Source organism: Podarcis muralis, chromosome 3 (genome assembly GCF_964188315.1).
Source record: "Podarcis muralis chromosome 3, rPodMur119.hap1.1, whole genome shotgun sequence".
Classification (NCBI taxonomy): Eukaryota; Metazoa; Chordata; class Lepidosauria; order Squamata; family Lacertidae; genus Podarcis; species Podarcis muralis.
In genome coordinates this window covers 104,628,559-104,646,544 of record NC_135657.1, presented here as the reverse complement: position 1 = coordinate 104,646,544, position 17,986 = coordinate 104,628,559, and the positions used below count along the sequence as shown (strand labels likewise).

General features: G+C 42.4%; 1 protein-coding gene across 9 annotated transcripts in view; it reads right to left on the bottom strand.

Moving 5' to 3' along the window:
• Positions 1 to 17,986, bottom strand: part of KIF16B (kinesin family member 16B) — a 101,254-nt gene that overhangs the window by 64,709 nt on the left and 18,559 nt on the right. For all 9 annotated transcript variants that reach the window (XM_028722270.2, XM_028722271.2, XM_028722275.2 and 6 more), the window contains 3 exons: positions 17,609 to 17,784; positions 16,261 to 16,326; positions 12,970 to 13,029 (listed from right to left, as the gene is read on the bottom strand). In XM_028722270.2, coding sequence (XP_028578103.2) covers positions 12,970 to 13,029; positions 16,261 to 16,326; positions 17,609 to 17,784 — 302 coding nt within the window. The remainder of the gene's footprint in view (positions 1 to 12,969; positions 13,030 to 16,260; positions 16,327 to 17,608; positions 17,785 to 17,986) is intronic.

The window sequence follows — 17,986 nt, the reverse complement described above, 5'->3', positions numbered from 1 at the left end:
AGAATGAATTAAGTTCTTAACCGTAGGTACCACTGTACCTTACAATGGGAAGCTGCACATAGCACATAATGAAAGAACAAAACCCCATCTTCCTGTGTTCCAGAAGGGTATAAATTCACTAAGTAGTCTCATTCTTATGTTCAAAGCATTTGCAGAACCAGGAGCTAATTAGAACCACAATGATGGAACGTTTATTTGCATTCTGACAGGTAATAAATATTTAAGTCTAAGATTTCCCCCTGCTCTTGATTGCACTCAAAGACGCACCAAGGCTTTGCCATGGTCTCACCTCCCACTCTACGCAGAGGACTCATTTTTTAATTCAAAAACTGGCAGCTCCATAGAAAACTCAACCTAAAGAGACACTGAAATCAGTTCTCCTCTAGGCTTCAATTTCAAACACACTTAAAGCACAATTCTATTGTACCTAAGTTGGTGGCTGGAGGAGGTTAGGATGGCAAGTAGTGATTCTTGGGCAGGGAGAAAGGAACTGCGGTGGCAGTGGGCAGAAAGCCCCCCGACTGGGCCTACTTTGAATCTGTTGAATCCCAAACTATGTGAATCCCCCGAGGGCTTGACCATCAGCCCCCTCAGCTGTATCACCATGGAGCTGGTGCAGTGAAAGGAGAGGAGCCTCTGTTTTCCACAAAGGAAAAGGTGGCAAGATTCTGGGTGCTGCTCTGCTCCTCACCAATCCCACTTAGGATTCCACAGATATGTGGGCCGCCACTGGAACTGAAGGCCATTTCAAAAATTGCACAGCTGCAAATTCAGGTTTCCTTCACTATATGAAGGTAAAGGACCCCTGGACAGTTAAATCCAGTCAAAAGCGACTATGGAGTTGCGGCGCTCATCTCGCATTCAGGCCAAGGGAGCTGGTTTTGTCCACCGACAGCTTTCCGGGTTATGTGGCCAGCATGACAAACAACTTCTGGTGCCACAGAACACTGTGACAGAAACCAGAGCACATGGAAATGCCGTTTACCTTCCCGCCACAGTGGTACCTATTTATCTACTTGCACTGGCATGCTTTTGAACTGCTTAGGTTGGCAGGAGCTGGGACAGAGCAACGGAAGCTCACTCCGCCATGTGGATTTGAACAGCCAACCTTCTGATCAGCAAGCCGAAGAGGCTTGGTTATTTAGGCCGCAGCGCCACCCGCATCTCGCCCTTCACTATATACTCAACAAGGAACCACATCTCATCATGGCTCCTTGATGTTTGCATCGTATAGATATTATCCTTTGCATCTTACTTTAAATTTCTGAGTATATATACTTAAGATACGTTAAGCCAGCATCCCCAAACTCAGCTCTCCAGATGTTTTGGGACTATAATACCATCATCCCTGACCACTGGTTCTGTTAGCTAGGGATGATGGGAGTTGTAGTCCCAAAACGTTTGGGGATGCCTGTGTTAAGGGCATACCTAAAAAGTATGTGTGTTGTGGCCTTTGCTTTCATGTTGCACATTTGGGCATTGTGATGATTCGCCGGCAATTGCCCCAGTCAAAGTGGTCTTGTCCTGACTGTCCATTTAAGACTGCCCCAATTTGCCATTCCAGGAGCCAGGACTGCTGCAACTCAGCCAGTATTCCCGATCATGTAAAACTAGGATATCAAAAATCCAAACCCAATTATAAAAGCCTTCTTGCTTTTACAGGTGGTACAGAATGAGAATTACAGACATGAACATCACATTCCATGGACAGCATTCTGCTCAGGAGACTCTTAAGTCTATATAGATGATTACTGAAAGCTTGTCTAATAAGTGAGAATTGGCTTGATTCTCAATGCCTTCCATCAGGCTCCGTTAAGTCAAAATACTGATTTTTTTGAGAAAAATTAAATAGCATCTGGGTATGAGTGACAAGAAAAGTAATGCCAAAACCTGTTGTGAGAAAGTTATTCTGACATATTTGATATTCATACTGAAGTGATAAGATGCCCATTAAGGAAGGAGAAACTTATTCCGTGGGCCTTGCTAATGCAGTGCCGGTTTTTAAAAAAATTGTTTAAAAGTTTTTTGGGTGCACTGTAATGCTGTACAAACTCTGTAACTGACTTTATAAACCTCAGTGCAGCATATAGTTAAAGTTACAAGCCATGGGTGACATTCAACAATGTCCGCCTACTCATACAATGGAAATCTGTGGGTGCAACACTGGTTTCCCTTCTCCCTTCCCTCCAACTCTCCACACACACCCTAAAATCTGCTCCAATGTGGCGACCAATCTTCTTAAGCTTTATTTTATTTTACTGGGATGAGGGGAGCTACAGTGGGAGGAGAGATTTTAAAAAATCTCCTTATGCAAATAGATGCTTGCTGAATCTCTCCCAGTATCCAGAAATCCCTCTAGGAACAGAATCAAGCTGTCTTTGTTTTTTGACATTCACTTATTCCTCTACCCAAATAGTAAAAAAATGTACAGTGGTACCTTGGTTCTCGAACGGCTTAGTTGATGAACAAATTGGCTCTTGAATGCCGAAAGCCTGGATGTAAGGGTTCCGGTTTTTGGACATTTTTCAGAAGCTGAACGTCTGATGTGGCTTCCGCTTGAGTGCAGGAAGGTCCTGCAGCCAGTCAGAAGCCACGCCTTGGTTTTCGAACAGTTTTGGGAGTCGAATGGACTTCCGGAATGTATTAAGTTTGAGAACCAAGGTTCCACTGTATATAAAAAAGACTCCTAGAGTCTAATTGTGTGGCAGGCATTCCAAAGGAACTTCTAGAAACTAGATTGTCGCTTCTTCCAGATAAGTGAAGTCTGCTCCACTGACTACTGGCAGCCATCTGTTTTTAAATTATCAAAGACTATTCATAAGAAATATAGTGATTTAAAAGAACCTGTGTTAAAAAGCGCACACAAAAAGCATACACAACACACACACAGTGCTAAGCTGAAATTTCCTAGTAAGATCTCTCTCTCTTTCCTTATGTTAGGTCATACTATCCCCATCAATCAGAGGTACGGGGAGAGAGAGCATTAAAGAACACAGTGAGTTTTGAAAAAGCGAGCAGAGGGAAGAGAGAGAAGATGACCACATTACACAAACACAGCACTGTAGAGAGCAGCTTACTGTGAAAATACAGGTGGTGCCAAAACAGCCCACACAGACATCAATAGGCCTCCAAAATAAATGTCAATTAAAAAAAGGCAGATGTAGCATGCAACTCTGTCCAAATGAGCAGCTACTGGCACAGTTAAGTTATAATGATGTGCAATTAATGACAGAATTCTTTTAGGGTGGTGGAGGAGAGGGAATTACAGGCCTATTATAGATCTTATGAATTCAGTTTACTTTTTCCATTATTTATTACTCGCCTCTCCCAAGAACTGTTTGCTAACGTAGCTATACAAATATTGACGTCTGTTAACACATAAAAAGAAAATGTTATTGCCACAATCACAAAAACTAGCATAATTAATGTCCGCATTGCTAAAAAATCAAGTCTCTGCAAAAAGAGAGAGAGAATAAAACATTTGCACAGGCAAATCTTTCTCTAAAAGATTGTTACTTCAATACCCAATACACCTTTTGGATTTTGGTGGTGACAGAATTTAAGGAAATATCCGTCATCAATACATTGGTTAAAAGGCAGATTGTTGAAAAGGACTAAAGAATCTTTAAAACTGACTGATAGTCTTTCAAAGAGGGTTTGATTTTCAGGGGGATAAAGACTGGGGGCACAAGGAGAAGGGGATGACAGAGGACGAGATGGCTGGACAGTGTTCTCAAAGCTACGAACATGAGTTTGACCAAGCTGCGGGAGGCAGTGGAAGACAGGAGTGCCTGGCGTGCTCTGGTTCATGGGGTCACGAAGAGTCGGATACTACTAAATGATTAAACAACAACAAAAAAGCACATGAACTTGATAAACAGCACACCTGTCTAAGTCACAGAAGATGCTTTTCATGTTCACATAGGTAAAGGTAAAGGACCCCTGGACGGTTAAGTCCAGTCAAAGGTGACTATGAGGTGCTAAGGTGGCTGGCGTTTGTCCACAGACAGCTTTCCAGGTCATGCGACCAGCATGACTAAACTGCTTCTGGCGCAACAAAACACCATGACGGAAACCAGAGCGCACAGAAGCGCCATTTACCTTCCTGCCGCAGTGATGCCTATTTATCTACTTGCACTGGTGTGCTTTGGAACTGCTAGGTTGGCAGAAGCTGGGACAGAGCTTATGGGAGCTCACCCCGTTGCTCACATTCGAACTGCTGATCTCCTTCTGATTGGCAAGCCCAAGAGGCTCAGTGGTTCAGACCACAGCACCACCGGCATCCATTCACATAGGAGTGGGAAGGGAAGACTAGAAAATGCAGGTGGGCTTAAGCTGGGTGGGGGGCAGTTATGAGATTCTGGCTGTTTTGTTATCTTTCTTGCTCAAAAAGACAATGTTGAGTGACATGCGAGCAATATAAAACCCACCCTTCCAACATGGCATTGAAACTGGTATGACTGAAGAGTGATCTTCTGAAAACTGCATGCAGAACCTATGTTGCTCATATAATTCCAATGAATATGCAGAGGACAGCAAGATCCCCAGTCCCTTGACTAGTTCATGGCAGCCAAAGGTCACACAAAGCTGCATTCACACAGAGTTACAGGACTCAGCTACATTAGTAAAGAAACCGCACACTGAGTGCATTTGAAACATGCAACGCTAGTTGACGCCCGAGAGCCAGAATTGTTTAAAATGGGATTTCTCATTGGGATTTTTGTCTTTTGTTAAAATGATCTAATTTCTGAATTATTTCTAGTGGGGTTTTTCCCATGTGTTTAGATCCACTCACGTTCCCACCTGGGCGTACAGTGGTACCTTGGTTTGCAACCGTTTTTGATTACAACCGTTCTGGATTACAACCACGTCAAACCCGGAAGTGCGTGTCCCTTTTTTTTGGATTACAAACCATTTTGGGGGGATTACAACCCCACCCTTTTTTGGAGGCCCCATTGGCAAAAGCACGCCTTGGGTTACAACCTGTTTTCATTTACAACCGGACCTCTGGAACGGATTATGGTTGTAAACCAAGGTACCACTGTATTATTCTGCACTTGCTTCTGAATTGCTCACAGAAATATTCTATACCAAAGCATATAGGCTTGAACCTTAAATTGCCCTTCTGTTCGTTTACGGATTCAGATCCATAAAGGCTCCCATGGCTGCAGGTGGGGGGAAGAAATTTTCACCTCCCTCTCTTGCAACCCAACTCGTGAGAGCTTAGGATCCTGGGCATAATTCTTTCCCCCCTTGCAAATGAGGATTATGTTTTATGTAACCAAACTGCATTCCTCAGAAATGTACTACCTTCTCTGCGGGGGTAGAGACACCCTGAGGAAGCAGGTAATAGGCTCAACTGGAAGAGTAATTTCACGTAACTCCCATGTAACCAGAACAGGAGCTAAAACACATTAAAACAGTAAAAGTGCACTTATCAAATTACACTTCAGTACAAAGAAATAACTCTAAACAGGCTAGAACAGAGTAACAAAAACTGAAAAATATACCAACAGAGTTCAGTGGACAAATTTTCATCTTAAAAATCTTGATGTGACGATAGATATGACTTTGCATTTAACATCCACTTTAGGAAAATGAGTTCGGGAGGGGGCTGATAATTACTGAGGTCATAGCAGAGGAGGAGCTGAACCCTTTCTATCCCAGGGCAAAAATTGCTCTTCAAAAGCAGCTATTTGCATTGGGAGGGAAGGTCTCATTTCTGCCCATGGGAAATTTCCTACCAAAACATATAAAGCAGTTCAGAAGGAGAAATGGGCCTTCTGTTATGAGCACTGCTGTTGCAAAACCTACCAATGGTATTTGGAATAAGTCACAAGGAAAACTAATTAATATTTTATCTGTTTGTGCAAATGATTGCACATCGCAGCAAAGAACAGTCGTTCACAAGTTCTTCAGTCAGAATTACATTATCTTGTTACAACCTACACCTATAACAATGTTTTGCAATTCTTCAAACTGCTATCTAGATAGAACATGAAGCCAGATTATTCCAAACCATTTCCCTTTGATATATCCAAAGAGCCCTTCATGCAGAGGAAGCATATTCCTGCATCTGCTGTGACATCTAGTGGTGAGGAAAACAAAGCGTAGGTAAGTTTTGAACAGTCAGGACAAAATATTTTCTTCACAGCTGAATAATGCAATTTTAAATCTTGGTGACTTTTTAGAAGCTATGGGATTTTTCCAGAAACATTCTAAACACTAAAGTAAGCTACAAAGGGGGAATCAATGATAAAATAAAATAACCACCGGGATCAATTTGCAGAGCAATTCTGCCAGGCTGTTGTGTTTATGGGGTAACAGAATTGGTACTGAAAAAGTCATCTATTAAGCTTAGCCACAAGCTCAGAGCATGGGGCACCATATCCTTAACCAACCCACCTTTGCAAAAGACTGAAAGGATGTTGGCAACTGGCATTTTGGGACGGAGGCGAAGCATAAGCCGCTTTAACGAAACTTCAGCCAGTTCAATGGGTATGGTGACCAACAAGCCAGAAGGGTCGTTTGAATTTGCCCTCGGGTTTCGGCAGAAGGAAAAAAAAGATACAATTGTGCTTATTCGTTTTGAGAGGCAGCCGCCCTTTCAGAGATCTGAAAGTTTGGCAGAGAAGAATGCCAGAAGCCTCGGCCGGGCATTAAACAGTTGACCTAATGACAATAAAGCCCTATGTAAGCACAGAACATATTTGTGGGAAGGATGGATTTCGACTGGGGAGCAGCAGGACAAAAGTTTGGAGAAGGAGGGGAGGAAGGCTTTAAAGCTTTAAATCCCCGCTTTATATTCCAGCTTGTTGGCATTGTTGTCATAGTTATATTGCTACTATTGTTGAGGGACAAAGAGCCGTAGCATGCTGGTGGGAGGACAAGCAAGCATGCAGAACTTCTTAAGGTGAAGACAGGAGGGCTGGGAACCATGACACAGATGACTAAGCATAGTAAATCAGCAAAGAAGAGCAAGGATCAGAAGAGGAAATTAGATAAAGTGTGTCTTGGGGTGGGGTGGAGAATTGGGGAAGATGACTAAGAAAGTGAGAAAAGAGATTATGTGGGGCAGTGGGGATTGAATACTGAAAACAATTATGATCAAATTCCGGGAGCTCTGTGTAACTAGGTAGTGATAGCCAGAGGCATTGTTTAAGGAGAATTGTACTTGGGTAGCACAATTCAAATTTTGTACAGAAAAAGTCATGCTGACCACAAAGAATTAAAGCTAAGAGAAGTGAAGACAAGGCGTGCTCCTTGGAACTGAAAAATAATTTATTTATTCAAAGCGTCTATATCACATTTTTCAGCAGGAGAAGCTCCCAAGGAAGCTTATGAATGAATCAAGTTATTTTAATAAAAGAAACACCATTTGATCCTAAACATTTTTTCTTAAATGACTCCAAGCATTTTCCTGCTATTTTTTGCTTATATTTTGCACACACGTGTAGACATGTGGAATAAATAAGCTACATTTGGTTAACTAATATACAAAAACACCATCTCGTCTCCTCTGATTAACACTGATTCAGTTTGAAGTGCTTGCAATGAATTTGCTTCTTCCTGTAAGATCAGGTATATGGTAGAATGAATTGCTCAAGTTTTATTGGTGTGGTGTGTTCAACATGCAAAGGGTTAAACTGGGGACAGAGAAAGGATACAAACACAAGCCCTGCTCCCAGCGCCCCCTGGTGTCCAGTCAGCTCTTCAGGTTTTTGTGCGATCAACAACCATAATTCAGAGCATCAGCTTATTAAAGGCAGCCAAGGAAGCATTCTGAGCAACTCAATGCTCACCCTGAATTTTTAAAAACGTCTTATTGGTTACAGGAAGTTTCACACAGATTTCACACTATATGACCCATCTGATAAACAAGCATATGAATTGACGCCTGCTCTCCCATTTTTAATATGCAATGTTACTATAGCATAGCCTTCTGTCAATAACACAAGACAGTTACAACCATCGTGGGACAAATGTGGCCTGCTGAATCCATTCAACTGCTAAGGCAGAGCTTTAGATCAAGTTACAGAGATCTCAAAAACATGAAAAATAAAGAAACCACCCTCTTCATTCCCCAAGCAGCAATCCTTTCATTAAAGAGAAGTGAGACTAACACACCTGCATACCCAAGAACACAAGAACAATTTTCCTACATTTTCCTTCATGGTGATTAGATTTTGCATTGACAAAGCTGGAAAGGCGGTACACAGCAGATTGGGCCAAGATAGTCAACACCTTACTTGGATTTCACAGATAAGGAATTTGATTATAGACAGAAATACACATGGGGGGGGGAGGCATTTGAGTATGTACGTAGAGAACTCACAAAAGCAGATCCTATACTAAACTGTCAGGTTCAGACTGTAATAAAAGGTAAAGGGACCCCTGACTGTTAGGTCCAGTCGCGGACGACTCTGGGGTTGCGGCGCTCATCTCGCTTTACTGGCCGAGGGATAGCGTACAGCTTCTGGGTCATGTGGCCAGCATGACTAAGCCGCTTCTGGCAAACCAGAGCAGCACACAGAAACACTGTTTACCTTCCCGCCGGAGCGGTACCTATTGATCTACTTGCACTTGACGTGCTTTCAAACTGCTAGGTTGGCAGGAGCAGGGACCGAGCAACGGGAGCTCACCCTGTTGCGGGGATTTGAACTGCTGACCTTCTGATCGGCAAGTCCTAGGCTCTGTGGGTTTAGACCACAGCACCACCCGTGTCCCTATAATAGAGTAATAGAGATCTGCAATTCTGCCAAATAAAATATTTGTGAGAACACCATCGCTCCATTATTTTATAATGGCTTCTCTCTAGCTGGTAAAGTGGGAAATGATTTTGTCCTCCAGAATTATTCAAAATCCCCAATCATACATGAACCCTATTCCCATGCATATAATACAACAGAAAATGAGGGCACGGGAGCATATTTTAACTCCTTAATATAAATTAAGCTTCCTTCCATAACGTAAAAAATACCCATCCTGACCTGACCGTGTCTGTATTTCAAGGTAAGCCATAAACCATGGCCTACTATGCATAATGAAATGAAAATGAAATAAGCCAATCACTCTTGCATTGCTCCTCCTTGCTTGTGCAGAGAATAAACCACAATGCCTTGTCTAGTGTTATGTCTGAACCAGAGGTAATAGTTTTGTTTCACTCCCAACAAAGCATGATCTGCAGCCAAAACCCAACTGTAGCTAAACCCAACATCATGCTTTGTTTCCTATGAAGGACAACTAAAATAACCCAGGTAGAAGTGTTCATGGTAAACCATTAGCTATATCTTAAAGTAATCCAACTTCAAACCATGGCTTATGAATCTGGCTTCTTTTTAAAGCAAAAACTATTGTCATGCCCCACAATCAGGAGTCTTATGAGGCAGAGTCCAGTTGCAGCAGCCCAAGTAAAATATGGACTCACTTCCCAGCCCATCCAGTGAACTAAGGTCACTGGAGCTCACATATCCTTTCCTGAACCCCAAGGATATCGCTGTGCCACCAGACTGAGACGGCTGGCCCTCCAACTCCTCAGAGGAACAGGAGAACCCTGAGGATATATCCCTAAAGCCTGAAGCCCCAGGGCCTAAAAGCAGGCAGTGACTGCAGAGGAAGGCACTTGCCCTTGAAGGCACTTGTTCAGGGGTTGGGGCCTCTAGTTGATGAATACCTAGCCCAGGCTATAAAGACTGCTCCTGGACACTGCTGAAACAACTTGGATGTCTTGGCTCAGCTACAGAATTGCTAGCCGTGGTCCTGAAACCCACACCCAAGTACCCCTCACTACTCTGATTGCTGGAAACCCTGAAACTATGGACCTACCCCTTGCATGGTTCATTGCTTATTCATAGTGTTTTGTAGCCCACACATCAGGGCACATAATTAAGATTTAGCTATAGTTTAGGATTTGAACACAACACTATACTACTATGTTTCTATCTCACCTTTCCTCCAGGAATCAAGGTGGCACACATGGTTCTCCCCACTCTCCATTTTATTCTCACAACAATCCTATGAAGTACCGGTAGGTTAGGCTGGGGGATGCTGACTAGCCAAACGTCATCCAGTGAACTTCAAGGCTGAGCCGGGATTTGAACTCTGGTCTCCAAAGTCCTAGCCTGACATTCTAACCACGACGACACACTAAACTGCAGCAGAATTGAAAACGGAAGCCAAAGCTTCCAATCACCTTATAGCCATGGTGGAGAAGGGAGGAGTTTGTAAGCCCACGGTTCATTGTGTCTCCCTATCACAATAAATCATGGTTCACTGTGATATCTCAACTGGCCCAATGGTTGTTAATAGATATTAGAAAGTAATAAAAGACAATACAGTCCTTCACTGTTAATTCTGGAAATGTGAACCAGCGAGGGTCGGTTTTTTTACCTGGCAAAGGGCCTTCTCAGTAGCGGCGCCCAGCCTGTGGAACGCCCTCCCATCAGATGTCAAGGAAATAAACAACTATCTGACTTTTAGAAGACATCTGTAGGCAGCCCTGTTTAGGGAAGTTTTTAATGTTTGACATTTTATTGTGCTTTTAATTTTCTGTTGGGAGCTGCCCAGAGTGGCTGGGGAAACCCAGCCAGATGGGCGGAGTATAAATATCTTCTTCTTCTTCTTCTTCTTCTTCTTCTTCTTCTTCTTCGTCGTCGTCGTCTTCTTGGTATTGCTTTCCTTTTCTTGGAAATCTCCCATTTCATGTTAGCTGGGAGGTCACATTAGAAATAAACAGGTTAAGGATGTGCCTTGTCATGTCAAGATTTGTCTACTTCCCTCAATCTGTAATGTACAAAACAGACCTCAGGTTGAGTTTTTCAAGATAGGTATATGTTGTTGTTGTTGTTGTTTAGTCGTTTAGTCGTGTCCGACTCTTTGACCCCATGGACCAGAGCACGCCAGGCACTCCTGTCTTCCACTGCCTCCCACAGTTTGGTCAGACTCATGTTTGTAGCTTCGAGAACACTGTCCAACCATCTCGTCCTCTGTCGTCCCCTTCTCCTTGTGCCCTCAATCTTTCCCAACATCAGGGTCTTTTCCAGGGAGTCTTCTCTTCTCATGAGGTGGCCAAAGTATTGGAGCCTCAGCTTCACGATCTGTCCTTCCTGTGAGCATTCAGGGCTGATTTCCTTAAGAATGGATCAGTTTGATCTTCTTGCAGTCCATGGGACTCTCAAGAGTCTCCTCCAGCACCATAATTCAAAAGCATCAATTCTTCGGCGATCAGCCTTCTTTATGGTCCAGCTCTCACTTCCATACATCACTACTGGGGAAACCATGGCTTTAACTATACGGACCTTTGTTGGTATATAATAGATATAGATAAAGATAGGTATATAAAGTATATATAAAGATAGGTATATAGGTATATATAAAGGAGAGCAAAAGGAGAGCGAGAGAATGCTGAGTTGCAATTGAAAGTACAGGGGGAGCCAATATAAGCTCTGGAAAGCCAGCTCTTCCAGCTGTTTTATGCTGCAGAAGCAGTCTATTTTACGGTGTACACTTAAAGTTTGCTTCTTCCCAGGACACAGAATTTTAGCATGCAATAGTGAAGTAGAGCAGATAAATTAGTTGATGTTTCCATTTCCCCTAAAGCAACCATGTTGTACAGATCCAAGCTAAAATATGAAACATAAGCTAGTTACACATGACTGGCACATCAAACTTGGGTGGAGAGGGAAAGAAATCAAATGAGAGAAGCAAGGCTTGGGGGGGGGGGGACAGCACCACGAGAGTGAGAAATTACTTTTAGTAAGAGACGATGGCATTGTTTAAAAACCCTTATATTGTAAAAAAACAAAAACCCTCACAAAATTCTGAAGTATGTGAATATTCTAATTCCCAATTCAATATCTGGGCAGAAATTACACAAATCAGTTCATTCTGTCGCACCATCTGCCAGGCAGTTTTCAGTTCAACACTGAATTCCAGACTGCGTACTTTATTCTGAAGCATGATATCCTTGGGTCATTGACAAGTCCGTTAACGCCACACATACGAACAGTGAGCTGCTTAAGTTTCTATAAAATATCACTATGTTGGAATGGCTGTGAGTGAGGAAGCAGGTTCAGTATGTCCCAGATATGAAAAGGGACTACAGTTCAGTAAATCATATTTAAATGAATGGTTATTCACACAAAGACAAGATTAATGAATCCCTTGAATCTGTCTATACCTATTCAAAGCTTTTAAAAGTAAAGGTAAAGGGAACCCTGACCATTAGGTCCAGTCATGACCGACTCTGGGGTTGCGGCGCTCATCTCGCTCTATAGGCTGAGGGAGCCGGCGTTTGTCTGCAGACAGCTTCCGGGTCATGTGGCCAGCATGACTAAGCCGCTTCTGGCGAACCAGAGCAGCGCCCGGAAACGCTGTTTACCTTCCTGCCGGAGTGGTACCTATTTATCTACTTGCACTTTGATGTGCTTTCAAACTGCTAGGTTGGCAGGAGCAGGGACTGAGCAACGGGAGCTCACCCTGTCATGGGGATTCGAACCGCCGACCTTCTGATCGGCAAGTCCTAGGCTCTGTGGTTTAACCCACAGCGCCACCATTTAAACCTTTTGCCACATTTGAAAAGTCAAGACTCCTTACCTGAAAAACAATAATTTCCATAAGTAAGCATTACTGGGTTATTTAAGTGTTGAGCAGAAAATATGAATAAACCAGATTGCATGAAAGTCTTGACTATTAAAGATTTTATTAATTTGATATCCTGAAAACTTGCATGTTTGCTTTAGATTCTTCCTCACAAGTTCTCTCTTAAGCTTTTAACATAAGCTCTTTCATAAGGGAGAATTTTTAGTAAGAATTATGGAATCTACTTTTTTACTTTCATGATGTTGCACTATACCCTGTATAAGACTACGCACTACAAAGTGTAAGTAAATTCAATAAACACAAAATACAGGAGCCCATTCTTAAAACATTTAGATTTAGAAAATCAAGAAGCATTTAGATGACCCTTACTTTTAGAATATTTTGGGTTTCATTCCACTTGTTGGTCCACTCTTTAGTAAGCTCTTGCACCTACAAGATAAACCAAAGTATTATTCACAAATAAAAACCAAAGTTTTAATTTTCACATTTTTTCCTGTCTGTTCTCCAGGGAAATCAGCATAGCCAACTAGAAGCTCACTTTTATTCATTTATGCCTGCATCCCAGTTCTCCTGCATTAAAAAGCAAAACACATACACACGTGGTTCTGATTCTGTTCTATTTTTAGGCTACAATATTCAAGAAAAAGTATATTCAATTAAAAGAAAAAAGGCTTTCATTTTTCTACTGAAACATGGGGAATAGAGAGTTTAATCCATACAACCAATTAATTATTGCATTAAATTATAGACTATCATAGAGTACAGGGAGAAATTCCAGTCATTATGCTTGCATTAATTATCATGAATCAATCATGCAACATACTAATGAGGTTAACAAAAGATAATAAAAAAGCACTCGATATACTTCCTGCATAGAAATATATTTCTGAACAGGGTAAGGATTGATTCCTGCAAGATAATGAATAATATATTCCATTTTGCATCCATTGTGAAGTTTTTCATTTTGAACTATGTTCACAACAGTTAGTAGCAAACATAATCTTATTTTTCCCAGGGAGGCAGGCAGACATATGTTTGACTTCTTTCTCACCCCTCTTTGAAAAAAAGACAAGTTAATGAAATGATATTTATTTAATTGCTCTAACTTTTGACATTTGCCAGTATTGGACATCAGAGTTTGACTGCAACTATGAGGAACATTTTGGAGAGGTTAGGCTTCCAAGGGAAATGATAATGGATAGATCTGAGAAGCAGGAGCCGACATATTGGCCACTTTACTCAGTTGAGATTTTTATTCAGGATTTCTTAAGAATTGTCTTTGCCCCATGAATGCCATTTCACACCTTACGCAGAGGCAAGCATGATACAGCGAATGAGGATACATTCAGGAGGGAACGAAAGCCGATCGCAGCTTTGAACTGAGTATGAGTACATGAAACCTAAGTTTTCAACCCATTTTGTCTCGTTCACATTTCATGCGATGTTTTCAAAAGTCATTTTAAACTCTGGTTTCGTGCAAGAGTGGCTAACTTCTGTCTCTCCAAATGCCACAAGTATGAGGGCCACATGGTCTAAGACAGACATCCACAAATGCACATCACACTCCATGCGCACACAGCGCTGAAAGAAGAGGGTTCTCGGTTCAGTGCTGTGATGGAGATTCAAATCACCATATGCTGGGCCATGTGGAAAGGTGCAAACCTCTCCTCTGAGCTGTGCTGCAATGGGGTTAGGGCTGGCCGGCCCCCTGAACTGGCTTGATGGAATGAATCCAGCTTGTGGGCTCAACAACCCTAGATAATGAGACATGAAGAAATCTATGCTCCTCTCAGGCTTGTAATTAAGAGCAATTTGGAAAGTTTTACTTCCCTTTTTGGCTACCGTCCGAAAATGGAATTGTGGTTAACATTAACTGTGATTGATGTAAACCAGTGTCCCCCAGACTTGGGTCTCCCCCTGTTTTCGGACTACAATCCCCATCATCCCTGACCACTGATCTTGCTAGCTAGGGATGATGGGAGTTGTAGTCCAAAAAAACAGCCGGAGACTCAAGTTTGGGAAATACTGATTAATAATAATAATAATAATAATAATAATAATAATAATAATAATAATAATTTATTATTTATACCCCGCCCATCTGGCTGAGTTTCCCCAGCCACTCTGGGCGGCTCTTAATTGAGTGTTAAAAACAATACAGAATTAAATATTAAAAACTTCCCTAAACAGGGCTGCCTTCAGATGTCTTTTAAAGATAGGATAGCTGCTTATTTCCTTCACATCTGAAGGGAGGGCGTTCCATAGGGTGGGCGCCACTACCGAGAAAGCCCTCTGTCTGGTTCCCTGTAACCTCACTTCTCGTAATGAGGGAACCGCCAGAAAGCCCTCGGCGCTGGATCTCAGGCTGGATGATGGGGGTGGAGACGCTCCTTCAGGTATACAGGACCGAGGCCGTTTAGGGCTTTAAAGGTCTGCACCAACACTTTGAATTGTGCTCGGAAATGTACTGATTTAAACCAAAGTCAACTTTAGACATTATAGTTCGAAATGAGCATACTTTAAACTAACCATTGTTAATGTTAACCATAGTTTGTCTGTTCAGATGATGTATCAAAAAAGCAGAAGCAGTATATATGCGTTTTATAAAAGCTAAACATCCCATTTGTGAATATATTGAATTATTTCCCTTCTACCCATCCTACTGGAAAAAGCAGCAATCATGGAGCCTTAAGAGCCTATAGAACAAGGCTGTGTGTATTCCCCATGATTTCATAAGAACACGGGCAACTTAAAATGAGTTATTGGCTGTACTGTAATTCAGTTTCCTGTGAATCCAAGCTTTCGTTTATTTTAAAAAAAGGGGAGAGCAAAGTCTCAGAAGCCAGAACATTTCCAGTGGTCAAAGGATTTGGCTCCAGTGTCTTATTTAGCTTCTTGCCTCTCCTCACAAATAGTAGAAGCAAATATCTACTTACGCGAAGTGTTTTCATAATTTGTACAAGCCCCTGAATTCAATTCAGGATTTAGGTTACTTTGACTCCAAATTTTTGTGTACAAATTTTAAGTAGCCCAGTTTAAGGGCTTTGGAAGTCAATCTGAAGCAAGATTTGGTAGGCCTACTGCTGGATGGTAATCCTGTGAGCAGTGATTTGGGAGCAAGCCATGCGCCAATATAAGGGCAACTATTGGTGCTAAAATTTAAACTACTCCTTTAGGCACCAGGCACCCCACTACCATAGTAGAGGTAGAATGAAAGTAGAGGGAAATGTGTCCTAAGTTCTCTGAGTTCACAACTATTCCTTTGAAAGACTTACACACTTAGCAAAATGTAGTACAAGCAGAAAACGTAAGGGAGTGTACATTAAGAATTAGAGCAAAACTACATTACTGTACATGGAAACATGTGTGACTTTAGCTCAGCAGTTCGTTTTGTTTCTTTCTTTGTGTTTTCCCCCAGAAAGGCATTTCTGGATGGGACAAATATGAGTACATAGCAGTTTGAATTCAAAGTATTTTCCTCTCCTGTTTTTATTCTATTTTATTTATGGATTTTTAATTGTTTTATATATTCTACAAGCTGCCCGAACCATGTTTACTGAAGTACAGCACATCAAGCATCTTAAAACAGAACGCATAACTTAAAACCAGCAAATCTGCCAAGAATTCAGACACAGATGAAGTGTTTGAACTAAAACTTACTCTGGCTTCATTCTGTTGAAGCTTTTCTTCCATACTTAGGGCTGTTGGGGAATCCAAAAGCGCAATCTAGGTGAAGCAGACAAAATACACATTAAAGATATAAAACCAAAAGAAAGCCTACAATGCAATACTATTGATTTCTATTTAAGAATTCAGTCTTGTTGGGTTCAATGAGTCTTACTCTCAGGGGCATGAATAGGACTGCAGTCGTATATTGCAATTTTAGGCCACTGTCCTTAGCCATATATCAATAGGTCTTAGCATGCCTTAAGTGGAAGTCATCTAGGAGTAATGATTCTCAAAAGAATCATTAAAACAATTTGTTTTTATTTGAAAAACAGGATCATTGGTTACTGGCTGCAGATTGTTCTCCAGCTCTCGCATTGCGCCTCACAGAAGACAGATGTTTCTATATAAGTCAAGGGAGTTTCTAGGTCTTTCAGGAAACTTGCACACAAGAAGCTTGAAAATATCCACAAATGACGGACTTCCTTTAAAGTCCATACAAATTCTACACCCTCCTCCTAAGCACTCTCTGGCTCCTGTCCAAAGCAAAAGGCAGGTAGAACAGGTCTGTTGGGGACTCATTTTCTTTGTGCTGCTTCTCCTACATCACTCAGTCCCTTGACTTCACTTCATGCACCCAAACAGTGCTTTGTCCTGTTTTCTTCACTCTAACCTGGCATTCCAGCTTCTCTTCCTACTCCCCAATTATCTTCTCTCTCTCTCTCTCTCTCTCTCTCTCTCTCTCTCTCTCTCTCTCTCTGTGTGTGTGTGTGTGTGTGTGCATGTGTGTATTTAACAATCCTTGAGATACAGAAACAGATGGTGTCACTCAGGGCTGTCTTACACATAGGCTCTAGGGGTGCGGGGCACCCGGGCGCCGAGCTCTTATGGGCGCTAGGCCAAGAGTCCGGGGCCCGAGAGTTGAGTCCAGGTAAGAGCCTGCCCATTGGTCGAAGCACCATGGTGGGCTCTTCTGCTGCGGCCGGCTCTCCACCCCAACCCCCTGCCCTCCTGCCCAGCGTCTGACGGCGGAGTCGTCGTCAAAGTCTTAAGGTGCTGTGGGACCAAAGCGAGCGGGCACTCTGAGTCCCCGGAGCATGTGAGCAGGAAGGACAACGCAGGCGACAAAGAAATTGGCTCGGCCAAGTCCCTGGCCATTTTATTTGATTTGTAACCCCCTCCCTGTCGCCAACACCCAGCATCCGACTGAGCTCCGGCTGCAGCAGCTCTGTCCGGGGGGTGGCGGTGCGCCGGGTGGATTTTTACACCCCGCGCCGCATATGCTTAAGACAGCCCCGGTGTCACTCAAAGAAACTACTCATGTCTCAAGTGCAAAGCTAACCTGATTCCCCTGGACAAGCAGAGTTTTCAGCCGGGCTATTTCAGCTCGAAGCTCACGAATTAGCTTGACATTTGGATCCTCGTTAATGGTAGGCTTGTTGATTATGTTTTTAGCTCGGTTTGCATAGCGAAGGGTGCTTAAGGTTTCTCCGTAATTGACATCAGCAGGTGAAATGGCTACGGAAAGTAAATCCAAAATTAGGTTATACGTACATATATAATTTAGAAATCTTAGAAACCCTGTGTGGGTGGAGAAAAAACAAACTGTATGCTGCACTGTTGTGAGTAGGATGCCATTTTAGGGGGGAAATACTGCATTAATTTGGTTCACAGTTTCATTAAGGTAAAGGTAAAGGTACCCCTGCCCGTACGGGCTAGT